At 42.3% G+C, this 21,960-nt stretch overlaps 1 protein-coding gene across 6 annotated transcripts in view; it reads right to left on the bottom strand.

Moving 5' to 3' along the window:
• slmapa (sarcolemma associated protein a) overlaps positions 1–21,681 on the bottom strand; it is a 45,594-nt gene extending 23,913 nt beyond the window's left edge. For 4 of the 6 annotated variants that reach the window (XM_061068979.1, XM_061068980.1, XM_061068978.1 and 1 more), the window contains exons 1-3: positions 21,355–21,623; positions 9,006–9,153; positions 7,885–7,957 (exon numbers count right to left, since the gene is read on the bottom strand). In XM_061068979.1, coding sequence (XP_060924962.1) covers positions 7,885–7,957; positions 9,006–9,153; positions 21,355–21,552 — 419 coding nt within the window. In that variant the 5' untranslated portion in view covers positions 21,553–21,623. Of the gene's footprint in view, positions 1–3,950; positions 4,185–7,884; positions 7,958–9,005; positions 9,154–21,354 lie in introns of those variants that run through there. The other 2 variants (XM_061068981.1, XM_061068982.1) reach the window with 2 other exon arrangements.
• Positions 21,682–21,960: the final 279 nt, after the last annotated feature.

The raw sequence follows: 21,960 nt of genomic DNA, 5'->3' as shown, positions 1-21,960 counted from the left end.
AACATGATACAGCTATATTTTTAGGCTTCATGTGTACAACAGTTGAGCAAGAACAATAACAGACCTGATCTAATGCCACAGCTTTATGTATCTCGAAGCCAGAGAATGTCTCATCAACAGACACAAACTGAGCTCAGATCAGTTCCGTCTCTTTTCAGTTAATATGATCCAGATTCATTAAGATACAAGCAGAGCCAGAGAAGCTCCCTCAGTCAGGACAGTCCTGTGAACTGCAGCAGGTCCGCACACATTAATTATTCACAGCAGCTACAATCTATGTTACTGTTTAACTTGAAGATCTCATATTGTTAAAAGTGTTTTCTTTTTATTATAAAATTCTTTAAGCAATATTAATACTGTGAAAAACCTAAAAACGCACGCTGCTTGTCAGTCACGAACTGAAGTCCGGACAGTTTCCTGAAATGTTCCTGATGTTTGAGTGGGTCCATGTGAGGACAGAGCTGAAAATGTTTAGAAAAATGAACATGCAACAGATTTAAAAACTGGAAGAATGCAAATATATCTGGATGAAAAAGAGCTGACAGATGGAGACGATGTCGACGTGTTGTAAACAAAAACTCAGCTTTCTGCAAAATGTAGACATCGTGTTCCACCCCTCATCCGAGTGTTCAGGATATGTTCTCCTGTTGTTGTGAACTCGTCTGACCTGGACAATCTCCTGCTGCGTTCTCCATACACGAAAGGCAAACCGCGGATAATGCCCATAAATTTAGGTCCAGACATTTTCCACAATTGGCCTAAAGTGTTGTGTCAAATCTCATCTCAGAATTTCCACACAAAGCATTAATGAAATCAGGTAAAGTTTCCTCTATTGCTTGTAAACACAACGAAGAAAAAGGTTTGTCAGGCGTCTACACTTAAAGGGACTCTTACCTTTGTTGCATTTGAGAATTACAGTACATTCAAATCATCCCGCCTTCCTCCAATGCTCCACCCCCTCGTTCCCATCCGCGGTGTTTTTTTGAAGAAACTTTATTTACAAGCAGACTTACAATCTACTGCCTCCGCGCACGCACGTGAGTTTTTGTTTACCAAAGCAATGGATTCGGATTCAGAAGCACCGGTAAGTTATATACATTTACATTCACATATGATGACGGGCCCGAATGCGCCACAAGAAGCAGACGGAAAACCTGCATGTCCATGCAGCAAACAGACAGGTCTGTCGGCCAATAAGGTCCTTCGGTCCGAAGAATTTTATTGGTTGAAGTTTTCACTAAATATTATGAGAGTGAAATAATTGTTTGTTTTTACTCCTGGTGGGTCTGTCTTGCATTTTAGAGTGTCATTACCTTATTAATACCAATTTAACCTTATCCAAAAAAAGTGTAAAAATGCAACAAAGGTAAGAGTCCCTTTAACCAAAGAGTCAACCAAGAGACACAGACTATTTTAAACACAAAAGATTAAGTAAAACAGAATTCTACTGTGTCGTCTTACACAGATATCATAAATGTCCGAGACCTAAAGTGAATGATCCAGCAAAATACCTTGTTTTAAAAGAAACAGTAAATAAATATCTGTTGCTAAGTGTCTTTGTGGAGCATCTTCTGTACGTATTGAATATTGCTAAATGTATATGATTATGCTGTTGATCATATTTGCTTCATATTTCTATACCTTTGGACCTGCTGTCTGATAGAAATACAACAGAGAGACTTCCGGTACAGAGCAATGTTAGTTATTAATCTGAAAAGGCAGGAATGCAGACAGAATTAATAGGTGGGTTGGGAGCAGTACTTTAATTAATGATTTCTGTTTTCTCCTTAAGGCCCAGACGTAGTTAAGTGAATTGGATAAAACACTTGAGAGGATAAGCCAATCATTTAAAGGGACTTCTGTACGTTTAGCACCAGTAGAGCAGGATTCTGCTGATGCTGCTCTCCTTCACTGGGACTAACAGCCACAGAGCAGCAGCATCCATCACCGAGGAGCGGTGTGAGACTTTACGCTTTATCCCGATCTCCTTGCACTCAGGGAAGTGTTTTCATATCAGCGCTGCATTAGATCGAGCTCTGCTGTCGTTCGGCCACTTGACACCCAGGGAGAGAAGACAAGTGTCCTTCAGGAAATGCTGTAAACTTCTTATTGAATAAACCAACTTCACTGGCCTTAGATCTTTTAACTTTCCAGTCTCTCTGAGTCACTGGATAGCAGTAACAAAGCCCTTATTTGTTACAGGGTTTAAAGCTATTTCAATCTCTGTGACTGAAATGTGCACATGTATAACCCCAGTAGTCGGAATGATTATTTGTTATATTTGTCTTAGTGGCACAGCTTCCAGCCTTGTTGAGAGCAATTAATAAGTAACAACTTCAGCTATTTATTAAAGCGACTGTCCAAAACTTTGCGCACTTATTTTGTTTTTACTTCTTTCCTTTTGATCCGTTTGAAGAGGACTCCCTTGTCCATAATGACCCTCTTACTATGTAGTTACAACAATGTTCCAGCTACAATCATTCGGTCACAGCGGTCCGTCTCACTTCGGGGGAGCTGAAACCACGTGTTTCAGACAGAGGCTGAAAAGAGGAGCTGCAGCAACGGACAGTCTGAGGAAAGTGATGCTTTCTGAACACAAGCTTTTTAGATATTAACCAAATAATAAGCATAACATGTCTTTCCTCCACAGCAGGTGTTTAAAGGGTTTTCTGTTTACATCAAGCAAATCTAAATCAGAATACATTGCAGTGCTGCACCAGAATAACAAGTTGTTAAAACGTGCAGACAAATCACCACAACACCGCAACACAACCTGAATCCTCAGCTCTGCAGAGACGTCCATTAAGAACATAAAGCTGCAGAGCCGCTGCTCCACAGGAATCAGTCGTCCACATCAGATCCAGCCAAGTGTGTTTTGCATGCAGTCCAGCAGACACTGATTATGGAAAACACTGGCAGTAGTTTCCATTTGCTGCCTGCTCACACATTTTTACCACTGAATAGTTTTTACACACTAAACCACAACTCTGACCTGTTGTGGAGACAACGTGGAGGTGGATTCTTACTCTCCTGCACGCGGCTCATTATCAAACCTCAATGCTTGTTCAGCACTGACCGAAATATTAATTTAACACAGGTCAAAAACCTGCCAAACACAGCAACAGATTCAATCTCTTCTTCACTTTACTGCTCTTTTAAAAACATTTATGTGAACGAACCTGTCGAGCTGCTTGTGCTTTTAAAACATTTAACATCAAATTAATTATATTTTTAAAGCAAGATATCGCAAAAGTATAATTTACCATTTACCGATACCAGTGCTCTAACTATTTGTGGTTTAACTGGCTAATCAATACAACATTAAAAGTTTAGATAATTAATTCTGGACATTATGTGATTTCACTTTTATATTGGTGAAATCTGTTTGGACTCAACATGCTGAGTTGTGGGAAATAAAAAACAACTATTTAATATAGTTAAATAACTGGAAATCAAATAAATTCCAGAATAGAAAAAGACAAATCATTGGTTAGTTTGTGTGAAAGTTCCTAGGACATCAAGGCCTTAGTACTTCAGGACAATTGGACTGATGGATGAACAGATTCTTCTGGAGGAGCACTAACCACCACAGAAGTGAACACAAAGACTATTCTTTTAAAACATGAGTTACTACACAAGTTAACTGCTGCCTCACTTGTTTTCAACTACATTCAACACGTGTGACAGACCCAACAGTCCAGTGAACAAACCACGAGAAAACACTGTTGGACCGTACACTTTAGACTTTCATCTTCATTTTACGACAGGACATAAATCTCACGTGTTCCTTGAACAGATACTGGGAACAGCTGACGCTTCTCATTGATGCGACAAAGATTTAAAGTCATATGAGTATTTAGCTTTAAGGCTGTATCGAGACTCAGCTGCAGGTCCCAGTCTGATCAGGAGCATCCGAGTTCTGGTTCAGATTCTTGACACAGACACGTTACCTGTCAGCTCCTCTTCCGGTGCCTCAGCTGGTCGTGTGTCACGGGACAAAGTTCAGGGTTCAACCTCCATCTCAGTCGGAATCAGCTCCTAGTCCTGTGAGTAAATCAACCCTTCGCTTGTTTCACTTCATCTTCTCAACTAGTTTCCATCCGAGCAGCTGATACCACAACGCTTTTCCACACGCGAGTGAAGTCATCCCATCACACAAACTGTATTTTCTTTCTCCTGGTCGCTCCTCCCCTGCTTTGAGCAATAACAGCTGATTTTCTTCCTTTGACTTGTGCAAGCCTCTGTAGCTCCGCCCCCCCCGGCACATGTGAGGAGGATAAACTCTCCTCTCTGCTACAGCGGTGTTTCTACACTATCATGGAGGCTAAAGGTATGATAGATAACTAACCTGGTGGGAGTTGTAAAGGAAATATAACAGTTGACCATAATAATCATGTATTTCCCGTCTGTTTGATCATAATTGAATCTGTAGACAGTAACCTGTTTTTCTCTATGTTAATGTAACCTTTATCATGCTGTCTCCTTTACTATTGAATGTGTATTGACTTGATGACCATAGCCACTGTAACCATCATTTCCTCTAGACAATGTATCTTTGATCATGCCATCTTTCCTGTAGAAACTGAATGTTTATTGGCCTGATTAACATTTACACTGTCACCTGATTTCCTCTAGACACAGCCCCTTACTACTGAATGCATTGCGCTGATTGCTAGACTAGGCATTGTTGTTTTGATGTGATTAAAGGATCTCAACCTGTCCTGTAACAGTTCCCTCCAGAATGGGAGGGGTTAGCCAGTGTATAAAGAACTGAAATGTCTTCTATCTGGGTGCATTACTACAACTAAACCCTGTGGTGTGCACCATGCTCTGAGCATTAAAGTGCGACAATACTGTAAGAGCGTTTTGAGTCTCGTTTCCTCGTTGGTAGTGGGATTATTGTGGAAATTGCCATAACAGAGTCATTAGTTTCTAAGTATTCAACCATATTCCCAAATCACAATTTGTCTCATAGGGTTTTAACAAGGTGCGACATCCTCTGATTCCGAACCCTCAATAAAAACTATTAACAGGGGGAAAAACGTAGAAACCTCAGAGAATCACATGTGAGGGATTCTCTCCCAGGACGGACAGAAGTGCAATAGCTGCCACATGAAACTGAGAAACTCAAGTGAGAGAGTATAATAGTCTCTAGTCTCATGTGTGTGTGAGTTAGTGTGTGTTTTAGGAAATATGGCAGACGGTAAACAATGGTGGTTAAACCTGAAACACTTTGAAGGTGTGACTTCAGTATTAGTCATAGGGGAAGAATTATTTTTCCATGAAATAAAAGAAGCTTTAAATCCCCTTGTACAACAACTTTAACTGTGAGATGTATCCAAACAGCAGATTTAGAGATTAAAAGACAAGTCACTGTTGTGGTGATGTGACTGATCTGTGTTAATTTAACTGGATCCTCGCGTGCTGTTCTCTCCGAACGTCACCACGTGTTTGATCAAATAAATAATGATTCCACTCTGATTCACAGGCGGGAAGCTGCTGCACGTTTCCTAGCCGCTCGGTGATGTCACTGCAGGTGTTCTGCATTAGAGGAAAACAAACTAGTCTGGGTGTTTTCTCTCAGTTTTTTTGTTTTTTAATCACCGACTGTTTTACATCAAATCTAATGGAAGCAACCACAGGCAGCACAGATTGCTGCTTTGCATGAGAAACTGTACAACGAAGTTTTAAAGTTTTAAACTTAAAATTTTCACAGCAGAGGTCAAAGGTACATTAATAAAAGTATTCCTGTGAGTTTAGAGGTTCCCACCTATAGCTGGAAGTAAAGTTAATTACTGAATCACCCTTTGCTTTTCTGTGTGTGTCTGTATGTGTCTGTGTGAGTGAGTGAATGAGTGAGTGAGTGAGTGAGTGAGTGAGTGAGTGAGTGAGTGAGTGAGTGAGTGAGTGAGAGGGGATAATCAATGAAAGACAATCATTAAATGAGATATTACTCATTGTAAATATGAAATCGAAGAGAAAGAGAGGGACAATGCATGATCCGTGCACATGTTGGATGTATTATATATATTTATATAAACTACAAACCATTAATTTGTCCAACCAGAGATGGTTGACACAACACAAAAGATCGTCAGCTTGTTTTTGCTCTGTTGCTTTATTGTTGTAACTGTGTGCGACGCCCTTTGGCTCCTCGTGAAACTTATTGACTTTCGTCGGTCACACTGACCATCGGCAGCACCGGGGGGGGGAAATCCCTAACCTGTTAAAAACGTTTTCACCGCCCTGCTCTGTATGAACGTATACATTGTGTTCATTATGAAACTAAAGTGGACCAGAGAAAGGCCAGAGACACCAGCTGACGAAAGCTTCAGCCCAGGACACCTGCACTTATAGCTGTGATCGGATCACCCAAGATGGTTGTTGAAGCCAGGTCGGAACAGGACCTTAAAGTCGTGTGCTTTTCAGGTTGTAAGCAAAGCAAAGGACTGAATCAAGCTTTCAGTGGGACAGATTTCTCCCAGTGTCTAAATACAGGTGTTCTACTCACACACAGGGTGACTGAACACAGCTGTGTTTGGCAGACTTCCAGAAGGCTAATGCCATCACCAGGGAGCAGAAACATTCTTTAGCTATTAATAAAACTGTCTTCCTCAGCTTCACATCCCTCTCTCCAACTCTCGCTTTATTAGACACAGAGCTGCACACTCCTTGATTATCAAGCTCTCCGTGATTAATGGGAACGTCCACAGGGTTTTGCCTGCAGAGGGAATTGCGAGGCGACTGCTTCCGTCAAATTCCGTGCCAACTCCGCCACCCGACAAAATACTAGTACACTGGAAACCTGTGATCACGTTCATCCCGGGCAAAATTCATCACTACAAGGGGTTGATTACTATAAATGAATTGCGTAGCTTCTGTACGATAGTCACAGAGCTTGAGGGAAAGGTAACGGTCCCACGCACGTTACTGAAACATTTACAGTAGACTCTACATTTCTAGTTAGTTACAAAGTTTGCTGTTTTTTTAATGCAGAAATTCACATGATTTAGATTTTAACCCACCGCTTAGACCTGCTGACGAGCTTTTCTCTGAACTACCACTTCGTGATCTTTCGTTGCCTCAAGAAATGACTTTAGTATCTACATTGACAGAATGATTTACAGTGTGATTAAAATTCAGGCGGATCTTCCCTGAAAGAAACTTCATCTGCCAACACACAGACGACCTGAGCAGAGCAGACGTTCAGCCGGTATTCAACACGTCAGGAAGCTCGTTTGCATTTTGCTGGACTGAGCACTGGACGGCAGAGCAGCAGATGGCAGTGCCCACCATGGCACCGTGGCACAGCATCACACACCCGCACATACAGATTACACATGGTTTCTACAATAGCCAATTACACAAAGACACACAAGCAGTACAGTAAGAAGCTCCACGCTGTGACCACTGCTGGTTTACTATGGTCCAGTAAACACACAGATTCACAGTCCTATCGTTTGTGAACAAGGCTCCTTCATTCTCCAACTGTCATCATCAACGTAAACATCAAATAACCACTTGACCAACATCAAGAATAGCTTTCAAATGGTTATCGCAAAGATTTTTAAAAGGGACACACACACACACACAAACGTACACACACACACAAATACCCTCGCAGCCTCTGGTCATCCTCAAAACAACTAGACTGACAATAATCTCATCACTATGCAAGCAGAAAAGTGTGTGTGTGTGTGTGTGTGTCTGTGCGTGTGTGTGTGTGTGTGTGAGTGTGTGTGTGTGTGTCTGTGTGATGAAGCAGACACTCCAGCCACTTAACCACAGAGGAATGTTTTAAACACAGTTTGCAGTAATCATATCATTTGTCACTGGATACTATGCAGTTTTCATGGATCAACATTGAATGATGAGAATGCTTACTCGCTTCGCCGGCGTGCCTCCATCCCATCGGGTAAGAAGAGCTTGATTGTTGACACAATGCAGCCATGGGTGACTGGAAACACAGACACACAACCAGCCTGTTAATGTCACGAGAAACTGGAGCTCTGAAATAGTCCTGCAGCGTCAGCGAAACAACACCATGCAGCCGACCTCACACATCAACACCTGACCTCCAATCATCTTCCATCTCAGACTCATCTACCAGGTGCTACAAGGACAAGCACTTCCTGTTTGTAGGTAAACTAAAAATGAGCTGTCTGGGACTATAGACTGTTTATAAAGTAACGACATGATAGGCCTCCAAAAATGAAGTAAAATCATCTTGATCGCCAACTAGTGGCTGGTTGTAGATGGGTGCTAAACCCTGCCTACTTCTATACCATGATCCAAATGAGGTTGCTGTAGGACAAGATGGTGGCACCATTATACTGGATATTTCAATGGTTGGAAGTGGATACGTCGTCCATCTTTATTTAGTCTTTATCTGGGACAGATCACTACTTAGCTTACTTTGATGTTGCAAAGGTTTTCTTCACAAAAAATATCTAAACAGTAGCTTACAGCCTACTATTAACTCTTAATGCATAACACAATAAAATCAACACCTTTCAGGCACAGTCCTTATAAGTCGGATTTATTGCGGGGTTGTTGTACAAGGTTCTGTGTGATTGATGAAGGTTTCACTGATGTAGTTTTGCGGTGACGTGTTTTGTGTGTAGAATCAAGTCATCTGGAAACAGCGATGTTCACAGATGAACCTCCAACAGCAGTCTCATAATAAAGAAGGTCCAATGCAGTTTGCAGCCCCCTGGGTGTCTGGTATGAAAGCAATATAAGTGGAGCTGAAAATCTGACCTCAATATCTGCTGGGAGCACATGCACCTTATGTCATCTGTGATCTAAGCAGAATGAGCCCTGCAGGACTCGAGAGGGTTTGTAAAGTGTAATTATTTCAGGGATGTATGTCTCTCCAAGGTCGGTAGAGGAAGAGTATCCACATCCCTGTAGCAATCTCTCATTTCTTTTCAATTCTGCAGGTAATAATAACCACGGCTGTGTCTTTGAACTTGTGTATAAACATATTTCATGTGTGCATGTACCTTTGCGCGTGTTCTCAGTGACGTCCACACCAAACTGAATGATGTCTCCAGAGAGGACCTCGCAGGCTGGACTCTCCTCTGAGCCACGACTCAACCTCTGGCTGTTGATGAATGTCCCGTTGCTGCTCTTCGTGTCCTGCAGGTAGAACTAACACACAGAAAAAAACAGCTGGGTGAAAACCATGAAAGGAAATCACGTCACAACAGGTTCAGATCATTGAAATTTCACGACTGTCAATGTTAATTATAACCGTGTCAGAATAGTGTTTATGCCACTTGACAGCAGCCGAGAGCTGCTTTGCCCAAAATGTCGCCATCATCCACTTGGTGCAATTTCATTTTATATTATTATTAATAACAACAGATTTTAAGAGATGCGATGCAGTCAGGAGAACTGCCGGAAAAGCTGAATGTTTCTTGTGTTGCTCATCTTAGTTTAGCATGATGGATTGCCAGCATTTAGAAATGTAAGACAAGGACAGCTACGTTATTTATCCAAGTAAATTACATTTTTGTATCGATAATGCCTCTCAATGAAAAGTCAGGTGATCATCATGTACACTGAATCCAATCCAAGGACCATCACGGTGCACAAAACTTGATGGCAAACCATGTAGTAGCTCAATACACACATGCAGGGATACACACTAAATAAAGCTGGTATTAGTATTTGCTGATTTAGAATTTTTAATGTACGTGAATTCTTAATTCACAATGAACTCATCACTTCTCTCCTGCCATCAATACCAAGGGCTGCATGATTTCTTGTAAATAATCTCATTCTGATGTCAAACAATAGATCCACAGCCAGGAGATACACATTGAGACATTAAAGCAACGGTTCAAGTCATATTAAAGGGCTCTTAAACAACTCACACAGCATGAATCAATGAGAACAACAACTTTGAAGTTGAAAAATCCCAAAGGAATCACCTCCACTTTGGTTCATTCACTTATCATCCTGAATGAAAACACACGTACAAGCTGGAATTTTAAAGTCACAGAAAGAGGGAAATGAAATGTAACACACACACACAAACACACAGACACACACACATAGACCGACTTAACAACACCTGACAGCAGCATCAAACAGACAGAGAAACAAACGTGCACATCAAACAACAAAAAGAATGCGGGTGTGTACAGACAAACACAGGATGAAACACCAACAACAACAAAAACACACACAGGCACAGTGAGGCACAAGAGTACACACACACAAACACACACACAGTTAGCGTTAGCCTGCGGCCTGTCTGCCTGTCGTTCCAGGAGTTTCATTCATCAGCTCTTATCTCGTGAACGCCTGTCGACCGACCAGAGAGAGAGAGAGAGAGAGAGAGAGAGAGAGACCTGAGAGGTAGAGACAGAGCGAGCGAGAGAGAGATCCCGAGACCGACTTCGCTGTTTATCCGACTGCAGCGTGCTACGAAAAGCTACCGGTTCACAGCTCATGATGTCTATACCCTCACACACAGACACACACATTTACCTCCTGTCCCCATGGTAACCTGCTGACGGGGGGGAGGGACCTAACTATAGAGCTTTTCACCCAGCAACAACACACACATGCATACACGCATTCTGCGTCACACACCTCACATATGGCTCTCGCACTTATATACCTAGTGTGTGTGGGTCTCTCTCACACTCTCACACACACACATACACACTCACACACACACACAACGTGACATCATCGACTTGCGAGCAGCTAACTGCCGGTTCAGTCTCAGTCCAGCAGAAGTCGTAAGTCTCATTTGACGTGTTGACCGATAAGGATTTTTGAGCCCGAGGTCGATGCTCTGGGTGTAAAAGGAATTCAGTCACCAACATGTCAGCCAATACATACATTTTAAAAATGATAATGATTCTTAAGAATTTTTTATCAAGCCTTTGTGACAAATAAATGTAATTGAGGGTTGATATTTTACAGTTTTATCCTTATTATATGAAACTATCAATAAAAAGAAAACAGATATAACCAAAATATATAGAACTTGACATGAGAAAATTAACTTGCTGACAGAAATGCTCTTATTTGCATTTTTATTCTGTGAAATGAAGTTTTCATATCAGCAAACAAATGCTGAAGTGCTGAGCCAGAGCGGAGGACAAAGAGTTTTGCCCGACTCATTTCAAATCCATGCCATGCCTGTTTCCTGTGGCACATCTGGCACTGGACTTTTTTGGGGTTGATCTTCACATATTCCAAAATTATTCCAGACATTTTCACTCGTCGTGGTTTTTCCGGTGCAAATAATATCACACAAACGCACCACTTTTCAAAGCAGTCTACAACTCTTGACTGACATTCAGCACCACCAGCATTCCAGCACCGCCTTCGCCCACGAACTGCACATTTCTCAGGGAAACACTGCTTCCCTTTATCCCTCCGTCTTCCTCCAGCCTCTGTCTCTCGGCCTCATTAGTGTTCGACTAAATGAATGCCATGTAATTGTGTTTGGATTTTAATTTGCCCTTTGCCTGGAAAAGCAGTGCAAACCATCAGTGGGCAGGCAACAGGCACGACAACCACTTAACCAGTCAGCAGGTCAACGCATGACACCAGTTTTGTTGGACAATAAACACACAAACACAGACACACAAACAGATGTGTTAAAAAACACAGCAGTCCTCAGCTGACCGATAAACTCAGGGCCTTTGTTAATCAAGTCACTCAGAACTACTTGTTTTTAACAATACATTTTGTATATGTTTATTTTAGTTTAATTTATTACTGGCCATGTAACAAAAATAAATAAAGTTTTTTCATTCTGAACTGATTCTCTCGCTTGGTTATCTTGGGTTCTACCTGCACACATAAAATTTACATAGGAAAAGAGGATTACTGGATTAGGGTAAAATTAGATGATGAAATTATTTTGCATAATATGTCTCTAAAAAACCTCATAATGATGAATTATTAATGACAAACGTAAGTGACAAGGTTATAGATGCCAACTAAGTTTAGTTTAGTTTACATTTTGTTAAATTTGAAGCTGGTGAAAAGCTTATTTTTATGATGACATTTGGAGTAAATGGTTTAAAGTACATTTTTAAATATCACAAATAGCAGGAAATGCATAAGCACAGCAGCAAAATGGAAGCAACAACAGCAGAGCAGGTACTAGGTCATACTTTATGTTGTGTGGGCTGCATTAGAAACAAGAAACTGCTGGGAAAGTGTCAATATGAAGTCTTGAGCCCCGGAGATAAAGCGGAAAGTTAAATGGACAAACAAAGAAGCAGCCATGAAATTTGTTTTAATAATTAACGGCTCCACAAATATGAAAGGCTCCTTTGTGGAGCTGGATGTCAGAGAAGTGGTCACACCACAGGACTGGAGGCAGACCTTCTCCGTATACTGTTAATGTATGAATTGGTCATGGTGAAGAAGGCAAGTCATGACTGGTATGATAAATGTGCTTTATTAACTCTGTTCTATTGACTGTCTCTACCAAGCTCTCCTTTAATTATCCCGGTAGATAGAGACATCAATGTATTTCCAAACTAGATTCTCCTCTTCCAGCGTTTACACTTGATCTAACAGCGTCTGAATTCATTTTAACTGAGATAGTTTTACCACCAGAAGTAGTAAACCTTCCTCTGTGGGTGAAGCCTGCCTCTGTGAACATTGCTGATCGGTCACTACACCAGTACCATTAAGGGGTTGTGTGGTATTTACCTGAGCCATTAGGCCACCAGGGCATACAATGCTGCTTTTGCTTTTTAAACCCACAGCTTGTTTAGCTTTTAGCTTGTGGTAGTAGGCATTAATTTGGTCGACATTAAATGCACGTACCGCTGAATGGCAACTGTGGTACTTCTGCCACATCAGCGCACTAATTTGCCGGGAAATACTTTCACACCTGGAAAAGCTCCTGTACTTTACTTCCTGGGAAAATCCAATAAGTTTTGGAGGAGAGATATCGTTGTATTTAATCACTTTGTATTTGTATTGAAATAACTTGTTTTTCATGAGCTAGTTTATACAAGTACTGAAGGTTCTAAGGTTCAAAACTATCAACTACATAATTACTGGTATGACATGAATGAGATTAACTGTGGGAAAGCGGAAATTGATGCGAAAGACTCCGAAAGAAATTAAGATAGAACTGTCACAGCCCATCCGGAGTGAACAGTGATGACAGAGAGGAGCTTCGGCCTCACACGGGATTTTTGGCCTAACCGACACCAGCTTGCAGAGAACACACAGGCCAGACAACAGATGAGTTGGCACTTAACAAATCCACCCGAGCAATTTTTCACATTCACAAATTTAACTTGCATTTGCAGCTAAATGCTCGAGGGCCCGGCAGCTGTAGAAGAGCGGTAGAGAAAACTCTGAAGTAAAGACAGGACGGCATATTCAGCTCAAAACGTAGTGGAACCATTTCGGACGCTGCTGCAGGGCCTCACATGACATTTTGCAACTTCCACACACGCCACCAGCCCGAGCATGAAGCTATGTCTAATGTACGTGTTGAAATACGGCGCAGTGCAACACGCCAGTGACAGAATTTGTTCACCATTCGTTACCGTGAAACCATCTCGCTCTCTCGTGCTCCGTGCGTTTCTTTTACTCAGTGATAACTCGCAGGGCTTTTTTTTTAACAGGGGGTAATGAAATAAAACCTGGCAGCGAATTCACAGGTTGTGATGCACGTCTGAACGAGGCTGTAGATGGAGAGAGAGCAGCAGAGCTTGTTGATCCTGGAGTGTGTCGGAGCAGAGAGCCAGCTGACTGAAGCCTGGACTCCTGCCACCCGTTCCAAAACAGGCGCTTTGCTGCCACTGGCAAACAGAAAGAGGGTTTATGAGTCTGCATGTGAGAATATTGCTGCAGCACAGTGTGTGTGTGTGTGTGTGTGTGTTTCCTTGAAAGGTTGTGCGCTGGTGAATGCGCATTTCGGATACAGATTTTCGCAGGCTATTTTTAAGTGGTCTATATAAATAATTGAAGAATCATTTAGGGAATAAACAAAGCAAAAAATGAAAACTACTTTAGAATACAGCTTCTGTAATATGAGGATTTGGATTGCCAGCTTTGTAATCTTGTGGTTTTGGATTGTTGGACGGACAAAACAAGACGTCTGAAAGCCATTCCCGACCCTCTTTTCTTTGCTGGACATTTTTGAAGATTTTATGACATTATACATTTACATTAAATAAAAAGCAAAAATGAAAATGGCAAAAAGATTCAAAGCCCATTCTCAATAAAAGGTATCTCTTTAAAGCTATGGTTGGTAATCCTAGAATAGCCAGCAAGACCCCACCCCCTCCTATTGGCCCTCTCCTCGAAGCTACGACCCCAAAAACACATTTAGTCTCCAGTTGTCACAGCCGAACAACTGCTGGAAGACAACTTTTCTGTGCTTCCCTTGCTAAGTCCTTTCCACCGTCTCTGGTTCAGCGGCGTACGTCTCTCCGACTGAAGGACAGACAGAATGTGGACAAGCAGGCAGGTCAACAACCAACAAAGGGCAGCAGCACTCCTGTTTAAAGAAGGGTTGAGGATGACTCGTTTCATCAGAACCGACTGGTGCTTCAACTTCAGGACGTTAGTTCACCTGCACCACTCCATGCTGATGTCTTCCTGCAGTATTACCATCACCAGCGTTTCCTATCAACTACCTAGATTGCGGCGATTTACCAACAGTGTCTTATTCCTTCACACACAGACATAAAGAAAGTTACAGTGTCCTGGGCTTTGTGGGCATGTGTTATGATGCCATGGAATAGTGATACCAGACAGAAGCTCTGCTCTGCTGTCAGCTCTGCTCTCCCCGGCTGGCTGGTTGACTGATGAGTAGCTCTCTGTTCGTCCTAAACACAAACCAACTAAAGCCTGATGAATGATGCTGTATTTAAACAGCACCCCAGCTAAGTGAATAACTCACTGGCTCCCTGAAAGTAGCTTTTCTCTTGTGTGGATTCCGCAGAGAAGCTGTACGTTCAAATGTTTTTGAAGAGCCTGAAGTTGTCACGCACCTGCTAACACTGCAGCGTATGATAAACGAGGACATTAGTATTCAGGGGTCATCGTCAGTGAGTTGAAGACTGGTCTGCAAAACTGCATCTGAAGGACATTCAAGAAAACTTGGCTCTGGCATGAGATGATTCGAGGACCTGCTGCAGGAGAACATGGGAGGTTTGCATTTAAACCATCGAACAATTGGACGTCATCTCAAGATTTTATCAAGATACTATTCACTGTTTCAGAAGTGACACTTGGGATGAGCCGGACAGAGGCTGAGAAAACCCTGAGAAAACCCACAAAGACACCGTGAGAACGTTCAAACTCAACACGTAAGAAAACTCCTTCTGCAATCGTCAGATTATCTAGAAAAGTTCAGAATAGACGAGCAACAGTTTTATTCTCATTATGTCATTTTGTTTTGTTTCTTTCAGATTTATACAAGTTCGAAACAGTCATAGAGATAAACGAAGTATATGAATAATTGTGGAAACTATATAAAGTGGAAAAATGATAACTTTGCCAAAGTTGAATTTATCTGGAAGGAGGGTTTATCCCTTAGTGAAGCCCATTACAGGCTTCTACTTGCTGACTGGTATTTACGCCTGTTTCAGCCATGAGGTTTCATATTGATAAAGAGTATAAACCATTCTTTCAAACTACAATTACAGTCTGGGTTTCCCCTGCATTCTTTTCACTTCTCAATTCTAATTCCTGCACAGAGCGCAAACCAAACTTGATGCTGAACTAAAGAGAAATGCTGCGAATGTGGATGTGAAGTACTGCATTGCATGGAGATATACAGCAGAGTGCCTGGTCGCCAGCAGTGAAAAGAGAGGAAGACAAATTTAGCTCCTACATTATAACACAGCAGCACTGATGCAGCAGTATGTACACTCGCTAACCCGGTACCAAAATAACAAGGAGGACATTTCACAAATTAAAGTATGGAGCAAATTAAAATCAGCAAAATTCTTTAGCTAAACGGAATTTGAAGAGAAGCTTTAATCAGATAATTCTTCTGACTTCTTCACGTTCAGTGTCAGAGCTGCGTGTTTGGAGTTACATAGTTCTCACATGTTACAACTATGTCTGCTGGAAGGATAAACCTGGCCTGATCCGGTCAACTGTGTAAACACTCAGGGGATGAATACATGACTGGCTGGATAAATCCAAGTGATACCGCTGTATTACCGAGACCTAAATCTGCTCTAATCTGCTGCGTATCTGCCTGAGCACATGACCAAGTGACTGACAGGCCGTTAAGAGGTTTCTGAGTGGCGTACTGACAGGCTGCTTGGTTTAGTCACATAACTGCCCTGTCTCGAGTCCAAGGACGATTCTTAGATAGCTTATTAAATGTAGAGGGAGAATTTTTCACTCCCAATGTTATAACAATGTACTTTTGTTTGTAATATTTGTATTTTAAATGCAATTTTAATGTCTTCTTCTTTGTTTTTCTACTTAACCGGTGCTTCTATACAGGTCTATCTGCAGATTGTCAGGGTTACAGATGGTCTGTGCCACTGACTGTATAGAAAAATGGACGCATCTCCACTTCCTGCCACGATCCAGAAAGAAAGCCAAAGTATCCCTAATTTTCAGTTCAGAGACTGTGCAGTTCAGATCCAGGACAGGAGCTGCAAACCTGAAGTCCCACTGATACACACACGTGACCAATCATCAGACAGTTTCACACCATTTTCATCATATCAAAAAACGAATTAAAACCCATCTTGAACATAAATCAGTATGATAAGAACTTCCTTGTCCAATCCACCTTCATGGAGGAGGCCGGTTTATGACCTATACTGCAGGTAGAGATCAAGGTGCTTTGGTTTCACTTTAGAGGAGCGCTCGTATCGTCCGTCTTTCTATACAGGCTGCGGTCCATACCATAAAAGAACTGTAGTTTTTGTCTTGTTATCATGGAATGTAAACAAACTTCAGCTGCGCTTGACAAACTGCTGCTGTAGCAGTGATGATAAACACAAAGAACTATAAATGGAAACAATCCAGCGATGACGTCTCCTCTGCTAAAACTATTCTAAATACCATGCATCAGTATCACTAATCATCTTTCCATCTTTACAAAGCTACAGAGGAAGGAAAGATTACACAACCGTGGATGACACAGCACTGACTTCTCATTTGACTGTCAGAGAAACTACTTGTCTGATCCGATCTGACCGTCCTGTGATGATGGCTGCTGCTTAAACAAGAACAGAGCCCTTCAGATATCCATCCCACCAGCTGGGCTCATGTCAATTAGCTCATCCTTCGTTCACAGGAGTCAGTGTCAACGCAGAGGTCCCAGCTGGAGGTCATGACATCAGAAGGTCTCAATCCTCCTTCATTTTTTCGGTGAACATTCCCTTTAAAGGGACTCTTACCTTTGTTGCATTTTTACACTTTTTTTGGATAAGGTTAAATTGGTATTAATAAGGTAATGACACTCTAAAATGCAAGACAGACCCACCAGGAGTAAAAACAAACAATTATTTCACTCTCATAATATTTAGTGAAAACTTCAACCAATAAAATTCTTCGGACCGAAGGACCTTATTGGCCGACAGACCTGTCTGTTTGCTGCATGGACATGCAGGTTTTCCGTCTGCTTCTTGTGGCGCATTCGGGCCCGCGTCATCAAGGCATGTGAATGTAAATGTATATAACTTACCGAATCCATTGCTTTGGTAAACAAAAACTCACGTGCGTGCGCGGAGGCAGTAGCTTGTAAGTCTGCTTGTAAATAAAGTTTCTTCAAAAAAACACCGCGGCTGGGAACGAGGGGGTGGGGCATTGGAGGAAGGCGGGATGATTTGAATGTGCTGTAATTCTCAAATGCAACAAAGGTAAGAGTCCCTTTAAGAGGAGTCAGAGAAATGAAAGTAGCAGTAATCTGAAAAACACAATTCTGCTGTCGGTCAGAGGGAAAGAGTGAGGGGTCTTTGGAGTCGCTCGCAGTCTCACAGCAGAACTGCTCTGTTGTGCAGAAGACCATCAACAACAGAGCAATCTGCCGGATCACTGAGCCGACTGATTGGTTCATCAATCACGGGACGCGAAGAATCCCACCTGTTGCACTCCAGTGCGCCCCTATCTCTCAAGATGGAGGTGAAGAGTTTCAACTTTCTAAGCACCAACGCCACCAGAAAGGCAGTGCCATGTGCAGTTCACAATTCAATTTGATAGTGTTCTACGTTTTGTTCCTGGGGTGAGGGGGGGTATTCCTCTCAGCAAGCTCTCCTTCTCAAATTAGCACAGAGACAAACTTACAGGAAACTCCTTCACAACTATACCTGCGCAGAGTGAAACTGTTGGTCGGTTTAGACCAAATTCAAACTGCAGACTCACGTGACACAAGTCGTACTGCAAGAGGAACTCCTGAGGTATTGGTTAGGCAACACAGGTCTGTGTGTTTGAAGTGTGTGTGTGTCAGAGGGTGTGTGTAAGAATGACTAGTGTTTAGAGTCTGGTTGTAGTTTGAATGCAGTGTATGTATTTGTATGCACTTGCCATGTGTTCAAATTTATTAACTCTGAACACAAATCGTGACCATATTTGATGTGGCTTTAAATTCACAACAATTTGACAGTGAAATGTACACACGTTAGAAGAGGCTTAACTAGACTGAATCAAGGAGCATTCAGTGTCTATTGTGAATCATTCACCGCTGACACACACTCAGAGCCAGTCAGTGACCGGAGTCGTTCAACTGAGAGTAAACTGACTGAAGTTAATCAGTTCACAGAAGAACCAGCACAGCCATACAATCCTCAGTGATGAATCAATAACAAGGGTTGATCCTCTCTTTAATCCAGTTCAAAACACTGGTGGATCATAAGTGCCAATAAGTGTGTGTTGGTGTGTTTGTGCATGTTGGTCAAGCCATGTGTGTGTCCATTTATCCCTGAAGAGAGGAAAGGATGACGCCACTGATGTCATTATAAATAGCTTATGCTGTGACCTCACACATGCACACACACACAGACACACACTGCATACCACACAGCGGGTTAGTGTGCGGCTGTCTCCGCCTGTTCAACCTGTTCTACAGTGAAACTACAGGCAGATGCTACAGCCTGATGTGCCTGCTTCAGCATTTAGATCCATTTAATCAAATAACAGTTTGATTTCCCAGTCAGGGATTAGGTCAAGTTAAGACTAAAACCAAGTCTCGTCCGCTCCTCAATGGAAACATACACTGTTATGTTGTTTAAATCCCAGACAGGAATGAAGCATTACCTCATTCCTTTCCGGGTTCTCAACAATTAGTTTGCCTTTCATACTTTGTGATGATAAATACTGCCAGGCCATCACACTGGTATGGCATCGATGAAAACGTGGTGGAAGGCGGTGACAGAGCTGCAGACACTTTTCAGCCAATCTACCAGGACTAAGTCTGAAGTGCAGTTGAAATGTCTGGTTTTGCAGATCACGCAACAAGAAAGTAGCTGTGACCGGGGCAACAGTTTGAATGCCAAGCGAGTTCACTTTTAGCTCAGTGCATGATGTGGGGACTTTGGAATGGGGGGGAGAAAATGTCTCGTCAATAATGTAAACTGAAGCTTTCAGTGTTATTTATTCCTGTAGAGACGCAGCACAGAGCATGTTGTTGTGCTGCTGTTTACCAGTTTGGCACATTCAACACAAGCTGTAGTTAGGTCACCAACCAACAGTATTTTTTCAATTATAATATGACAATCTTCTATTTGGTTGTAAAAAATGTTCCAGCAGGAGAAACACGACTGACTCTTATACAAGACTCTTCTGTATTCATGACAGATGTTGGCTGTCTGAAAGTGGACACTGTGTATGTCCCTGTGTGCGAGTGATAATAAATAATAACAATAGTAAAAATAAAGTTGTTTCAGTGTATGTATCAATACTTTTAGATTTGTATTCCATTATCATTAGGAACACTATAATCATCTCAAGTACAGAACTATGCATCTGTCTGGATGGAAAATGATTCTGTGACAATACTTGCTCTGGTGTCTTTGGTCACTTAGATAAAATAATAGTTTTAACACTCACACTATTCCTGACAGAGATAACCTATTTATTTTCAATTATGAAACAAACGTCTTAAGATCAGTTGGTGGCAGCGACTCGGCAGCTTTTTCTCCATTTGTTCGGCTTTGATTATTTTTTGTATAATCTTCTTTATTTAGTGCACAGCTGTTTGTCCTTGAGTGTTCTTTGTCTTCAAGTCATTAGTGAAATGAAGATGACAGGTCAAGTTAGACAAATAACAAAACAGTCAAATTTAAGTTACTCTTTGTGGGCTTTTAAAATCTGTGAAAACAGACACAAGCTGCTTGTGGAACTGCTCGTATGTATTAGGACATGCATCCGAACCTTTAAGGCTGTTAAAGTAAAGTGGAAACAGTAAACAAGGGGCCGGGATTGTGACCTCAACAAGTTGTGAAGAGCTACAGGTATTGAACGTTTCTGTTTACGGTGACTTGGCTGAGAAGAGCCATTCATTCGTGTTTGTACTTGGATGTCACATGACTCACGTGTTGCTTGTTAATTGGGCAGGCTTTTTGGAACACTGTGCTCGTGTAGGATAGATGTTTTGGCCGAGGTGCAACATAAATCCAGAACTGATCCAGGCTTTATTTCCTCTGCTCTGGTTCAGCTTTTCTAGCTTGAGGAACAGCATCTGCGCCTTTCTACACATGGTCCCTGGAGTTCTAGAAACATTTCCTGTGCTCAACTGGGATTACATGCTCCTTTCCCCCCAGTAGTGGTGGATATATGTAGAGAAAAGCAACAGATTTAGATTTCCCTTTTAAAACGTGCATAATGTGAACACACCGAGTGAAACTGTTCAGGTCTGACCAGAGTTCACACTCGGGAGAAAGTTTTTGCTCCAGGGTGTAATCGTGTAAAGGAACATGTCTGTGCTTGGGACGGCCCTGGTGCTCGACAGGTGGTTGTAGTGAAGTCTGAGAGGCGTCACGAGCTGCTTTCAGACATAAACTCCCTGAAAAAAATGACCACACAATGGTGTCCAGACTTTTGTTCAGATTTTGACTTTCACGACGAACGCAGCAGGAAGATTCTCTGGTCAGACGAGTTGACTACAGGAGCGTTAAGGTAAGGGGTGGAGCCACAAGCAGGAGGCAGGAAGTAACACGTGTTCACACACACACAGCCACTCAGTATCATCTCTACAGATTAGTGCATGTCTGAAAGCAGATATAAAAGGATTTCCTATTGGACAAGTACTTGATTCTGACTTTTCATTGAAAGACAAAACATTTCTAGAGGGAAACTGTGTGTAGCTTTCCACCTGAAAGCCAAACCTGTGGGGGACACAACAGTATTCAGCTCGTCATCAGCCTCTTCTCTTACCTTGCCGGTCTTGTGGTCGAACCAAACAAGGGCATGATTCCTGGACAGCACCTTGCAGTCGAAGGTGGCGTTGTTCTGGGCCGGCCGACACCGAGCCACCGACCTGCCGATCTTGACCGGCTCCTCCAGGTACACATGCCGCTCCTGGAAGGGATGCGAGTTGGGTCGGCAGGTGAACACGGCCAGCGCCGAAGGCATTGACTTTGGCTTGAGAGTATTACTCCACCCGGACACGAGGGTCCCGTTTTCTTGATCCAGAGTGGCAGGCGTGTGTTGCAATCCCCCAAAAGAATAATCTACGATATACTCTGTGTGTGTAGAGCAGAGCTGTTAGTCCTTTAAGCTTCCAGGCACTAGCTAAGAGACATTGTCCCCTGGGCTCGGTCCGGGCTGCACTGCTTTCCCACGGTTTGCGACGAAGCTCGTGTGTGTGTTTGGGGAAAGTGAAAATAAAAAAACAAACCAACAGGTATAAAAGAGACAAGACATTCCCTTCACTCACTGTCCAGCAAAGCTACATAACGACACTTAACTCCGGCAGCAGGCACTATGTACAGACCAGGGTGCCATGTGTCAAGACATGCATGACTGAGTATAGCACTGGCA

This window comes from Limanda limanda, chromosome 4 (assembly GCF_963576545.1).
Source record: "Limanda limanda chromosome 4, fLimLim1.1, whole genome shotgun sequence".
NCBI lineage: Eukaryota > Metazoa > Chordata > Actinopteri > Pleuronectiformes > Pleuronectidae > Limanda > Limanda limanda.
This window is presented reverse-complemented; position numbering and strand designations above follow the sequence as displayed.